The 6000-nt window shown below is 40.8% G+C and overlaps 1 protein-coding gene across 1 annotated transcript in view; it reads right to left on the bottom strand.

Moving 5' to 3' along the window:
• The window catches only part of adamts3 (ADAM metallopeptidase with thrombospondin type 1 motif, 3), a 447166-nt gene that overhangs the window by 118657 nt on the left and 322509 nt on the right, over positions 1–6000 (bottom strand). The window contains exon 11 of the mRNA XM_061981142.1: positions 848–953. Within this exon, the coding sequence (XP_061837126.1) occupies positions 848–953 (106 nt within the window). The remainder of the gene's footprint in view (positions 1–847; positions 954–6000) is intronic.

Below are 6000 nucleotides of genomic sequence, written 5' to 3' on the forward strand. Positions count from 1 at the left end.
TGAACTTAAAATGCCATCCCATGGAATTGTCCAAAATGTTTTGGTATCCTGGAGCAATCAAAGTTCCTTTCAGTGGAACTAAGGGGCCAAAGCCCAACTCCTGAAAACCAACCCCACACCATAATTCCTCCTCCACCAAATTTCCCACTCGGCACAATGCAGTCCAAATTGTAGCGTTCTCCTGGCAACCTCCAAACCCAGACTGGTCCATCAGATTGCCAGATGGAAAAGCGTGATTCATCAGTCCAGAGAAGGCGTCTCCACTGCTCTAGTGTCCAGTGGCGATGTGCTTTACACTACTGTATCCGACGCTTTGCATTGGACTTGGTGATGTATGGCTTAGATTCAGCTGCTCGGCCATGGAAACCCATTCCGTGAAGCTCTCTGCGTACTGTACGTGGGCTAATTGGAAGGTCACATGAAGTTTGGAGCTCTGTAGCAACTGACTGTGCAGGAAGTCTTTGCACTATGCTGACCCCTCTCTGTCAGTTTACGTGGCCTACCACCTGGTGGCTGAGTTGCTGTTGTTCCCAAACTCTTCACTTTTCTTATAATAAAGTTGACTTTGGAATATTTAGGAGCGAGGAAATTTCACGACTGGATTTGTTGCACAGGTGGCATCCTATGACAGTTCCACGCTGGAAATCACTGAGAGCGGCCCATTCTTTCACAAATGTTTGCCTAAGTGCTTGATTTTATACACCGGGCCAAGTGATTAGGACACCTGATTCTCATCATTTGGATGGGTGGCCAAATAGTGTATATATACAAATAGCGTAGCATCTTAAAAGGCACCTGCCCGATAGTGTGGCCTTCAAATAAATAAAAAATATGGAGGCAAACTTACACATGTCCGGTCTCGTGGGCAACCACAAAGGCCGAGGAGAAGCCGTCTTCGTGGTTGAGGGTGCAGCTCCGGACAGGATGGCACATTCCAGTGACAGGGGCGTAACCTGGAGGACATGGCAAAACGTGTTGGAACATGAGACATAAACAAAATGCATACCGCTAGCAAGGTGATTCTCCAATAAAAACAGTTAAAAATATATATATATTTTTCAGGAAAGTGCTAGAGTTTGAACAGTGGGAATGTAACTCCTTGCTCGAACCTGGGTCCACCTAATGAGAGTGCGAGAACTGCAGTCATCCAGCTAAAACACTAACTCATATACCTTCAAAAGCCTTCTCAAAACACACCTCTTCAGATCTGCTTTTAACATGTGATTAGTATTCTGTGTCTTGTAATGTAAATGTCTTAGACTTAGACTTCCTTTTTATTGTCATTCAAATTTGAACTTTACACATACTTGCCAATCCTCTCGGATTTTCCGGGAGACTCCCGAAATTCAGCGCCTCTCCCGAAAACCTCCCGGGACAAATATTCTCCCGAAAATCTCCCGAAATTCAGGCTGCATGCGGACCTGAGTCCGCTTTCCAACAATATAAAGAACGTCTACAGTAAAGCAGTCCGTCTGCCGTAAACAGCAATGTTGTGACCCTCTTAAACAGGACAATACTGCCATCTAGTGCATTTGATGAAAGCACTTTTGTGCGTGCCACACAGCAATGCATAATCAGAGGGTGTTCAGCATGGTTAGAAAGATAGTGACAGAGAATAGAACAAGGATGGACAATTCAACCCTTAACTCAACAATGAGTAGATGAGTGTTATGTGTGTGTATATGTGTAAATAAATGAACACTGAAATTCAAGTATTTCTTTTATTTATATATATATATATATATATATATATATATATATATATATATATATATATATATATATATATATATATATATATATATATATACATACAGGTAAAAGCCAGTAAATTAGAATATTTTGAAAAACTTGATTTATTTCAGTAATTGCATTCAAAAGGTGTAACTTGTACATTATATTTATTCATTGCACACAGACTGATGCATTCAAATGTTTATTTCATTTAATTTTGATGATTTGAAGTGGCAACAAATGAAAATCCAAAATTCCGTGTGTCACAAAATTAGAATATTACTTAAGGCTAATACAAAAAAGGGATTTTTAGAAATGTTGGCCAACTGAAAAGTATGAAAATGAAAAATATGAGCATGTACAATACTCAATACTTGGTTGGAGCTCCTTTTGCCTCAATTACTGCGTTAATGCGGCGTGGCATGGAGTCGATGAGTTTCTGGCACTGCTCAGGTGTTATGAGAGCCCAGGTTGCTCTGATAGTGGCCTTCAACTCTTCTGCGTTTTTGGGTCTGGCATTCTGCATCTTCCTTTTCACAATACCCCACAGATTTTCTATGGGGCTAAGGTCAGGGGAGTTGGCGGGCCAATTTAGAACAGAAATACCATGGTCCGTAAACCAGGCAAGGGTAGATTTTGCGCTGTGTGCAGGCGCCAAGTCCTGTTGGAACTTGAAATCTCCATCTCCATAGAGCAGGTCAGCAGCAGGAAGCATGAAGTGCTCTAAAACTTGCTGGTAGACGGCTGCGTTGACCCTGGATCTCAGGAAACAGAGTGGACCGACACCAGCAGATGACATGGCACCCCAAACCATCACCCAACCATGCAAATTTTGCATTTCCTTTGGAAATCGAGGTCCCAGAGTCTGGAGGAAGACAGGAGAGGCACAGGATCCACGTTGCCTGAAGTCTAGTGTAAAGTTTCCACCATCAGTGATGGTTTGGGGTGCCATGTCATCTGCTGGTGTCGGTCCACTCTGTTTCCTGAGATCCAGGGTCAACGCAGCCGTCTACCAGCAAGTTTTAGAGCACTTCATGCTTCCTGCTGCTGACCTGCTCTATGGAGATGGAGATTTCAAGTTCCAACAGGACTTGGCGCCTGCACACAGCGCAAAATCTACCCGTGCCTGGTTTACGGACCATGGTATTTCTGTTCTAAATTGGCCCGCCAACTCCCCTGACCTTAGCCCCATAGAAAATCTGTGGGGTATTGTGAAAAGGAAGATGCAGAATGCCAGACCCGAAAACGCAGAAGAGTTGAAGGCCACTATCAGAGCAACCTGGGCTCTCATAACACCTGAGCAGTGCCAGAAACTCATCGACTCCATGCCACGCCGCATTAACGCAGTAATTGAGGCAAAAGGAGCTCCAACCAAGTATTGAGTATTGTACATGCTCATATTTTTCATTTTCATACTTTTCAGTTGGCCAACATTTCTAAAAATCCCTTTTTTGTATTAGCCTTAAGTAATATTCTAATTTTGTGACACACGGAATTTTGGATTTTCATTTGTTGCCACTTCAAATCATCAAAATTAAATGAAATAAACATTTGAATGCATCAGTCTGTGTGCAATGAATAAATATAATGTACAAGTTACACCTTTTGAATGCAATTACTGAAATAAATCAAGTTTTTCTAAATATTCTAATTTACTGGCTTTTACCTGTATATATATATATATATATATATATATATATATATATATATATATATATATATATCCATCCATCCATCCATTTACTACCGCTTATTCCCTTCGGGGTCGCGGGGATATATATATATGAAATACTTGACTTGGTGAATTCTAGCTGTAAATATACTGCTCCCCTCTTAACCACGCCCCTAACCACGCCGCCGCCCCAACCACGCCCCCCGCACCCACCCCCCACTCCCGAAATTGGAGGTCTCAAGGTTGGCAAGTATGACTTTACAGCACAGATAAGAACGGAATTTCGTTACATAAGCTCCAGTATTATGATGCATTTTACAATGTACTGCTTTTATATATCCTGTATTTTATATTATTACCATGAACTGTTTTATGTTTTAATTTTTTATCCTGTAAAGCGTCTTTGAGTACTCTGAAAAGCGCTATACCAAATACAGTGTATTATTATTATTATTATGTATCTCCATTAGAGATGTCCGATAATATCGGCCTGCCAATAAATGCGTTAAAATGTAATATCGGAAATTATCAGTATTGTTTTTTTTATTATCGGTATAATAAAATATTATATATATATATATATATTTTTTTTTATTTTTTTTTATTTTATTTATTTATTTTATTAAATCAACATAAAAAACACAAGATACACTTACAATTAGTGCACTTACCCAAAAAAACCTCGCTCCCCCATTCACACTCATTCACACAAAAGGGTTAATAATAATAATAATAATAATAACTGGGATTTATATAGCGCTTTTCTAAGTACCCAAAGTCGCTTTACATGTAGAACCCATCATTCATTCACACTTGGTGGTGGTAAGCTACTTTCATAGCCACAGCTGCCCTGGGGTAGACTGACGGAAGCGTGGCTGCAATTTGCGCCAACGGCCCCTCCGACCACCACCTATCATTCATCATTCAATTCACCGGTGTGAGTGGCACCGGGGGCAAAGGGTGAAGTGTCCCGCCCAAGGACACAACGGCAGCGATTTTTTGGATGGTAAGAGGCGGGGAGCGAACCTGCAACCCTCAGGTTTCAGGCACGGTTGCTCTACCCACTACGCCATGCCGCCCCGGGTTGTTTCTTTCTGTTATTAATATTCTGGTTCCTACATTATATATCAATATATATCAATACAGTCTGCAAGGGATACAGTCCGTAAGCACACATGATTGTGCTAACCTTTAACAGTTAATTGTACTCATTTTCATTAATTACTAGTTTCAATGTAACTGTTTTTATATTGTTTACTTTCTTTTTTATTCAATATTTTATTTATTTATTTTTTTTTTTAAAGTACCTTATCTTCACCATACCTGGTTGTCCAAATTAGGCATAATAATGTGTTAATTCCACGACTGCATATATCGGTTGATATCGGTATTGGTAATTAAAGAGTTGGACAATATCGGAATATCGGATATCGGCAAAAAGCCATTATCGGACATCCCTAATCTCCCTACACGGTGTGTAATAATCTTCCGTTGCCGCAAATAAACTCCATTTCTTGCAAGTATTATTATCATTGGAGCACTGGAGAACGAGGCTAAACATGTTACACACAGAGGGGGACGTGGCCGTGCTAGCAACATGAGGGTTCCTGGTTCGATCCCCAGCTTCTACCAACCTAAAGTTAAAGTTAAAGTACCAATGATTGTCACACACACACTAGGTGTGGCAAAATTATTCTCAGCATTTGACCCATCACCCTTGATCACCCCCTGGGAGGTGAGGGGAGCAGTGAGCAGCAGCTGTGGCCGCGCCCGGGAATCATTTTTGGTGATTTAAACCCCAATTCCAACCCTTGATGCTGAGTGCCAAGCAGGGAGGTAATGGGTCCCATTTTTACAGTCTTTGGTATGACTCGGTATGTTCTATTTTAATTTATGCTTAAATCTACCATGTTCACATTGGTTAAATGTGTTGTTATGTTACCTTTATCTCGGCCATGGTGTCATTTTGATAATTGTTTTTGTTTATATTATGATTGTAATATTTGAATGATGATAAATTCATGTGTTGTGGCAGTTGCGGATGTCAGCAATGCGGCGGTTTGAGGAAAAGCCCGGTTGCTTTTCCAAACACATCTTTAACTAAAGGCCTTAGTAGCCACATGCGCGTTGCGCACCCTGAACTCCATTGTAAAAATGTGTGTTTTTACATTTAAGTTAAAGTATCAATGATTGTCACACACACACTAGGTGTGGCGGAATTATTCTCTGCATTTTACCCATCACTCTTGATCACCCCCTGGGAGGTGAGGGGAGCAGTGGGCGGCAGCGGTGGCCGCGCCCGGGAATCATTTTTGGAGATTTAACCCCCAATTCCAACCCTTGATGCTGAGTGCCAAGCAGGGAGGTAATGAGTCCCATTTTTACAGTCTTTGGTATGACTCGGTATGTTCTATTTTAATTTATGCTTAAATCTACCATGTTCACATTGGTTAAATGTGTTGTTATGTTACCTTTATCTCGGCCATGGTGTCATTTTGATTATTGTTTTTGTTTATATTATAATTGTAATATTTGAATGATGATAAATTCATGTGTTGTGGCAGTTGCGGATGATAGCAATGCGGCGGATTGAG

The sequence above is a fragment of the Nerophis lumbriciformis genome, linkage group LG20 (assembly GCF_033978685.3).
Source record: "Nerophis lumbriciformis linkage group LG20, RoL_Nlum_v2.1, whole genome shotgun sequence".
NCBI lineage: Eukaryota > Metazoa > Chordata > Actinopteri > Syngnathiformes > Syngnathidae > Nerophis > Nerophis lumbriciformis.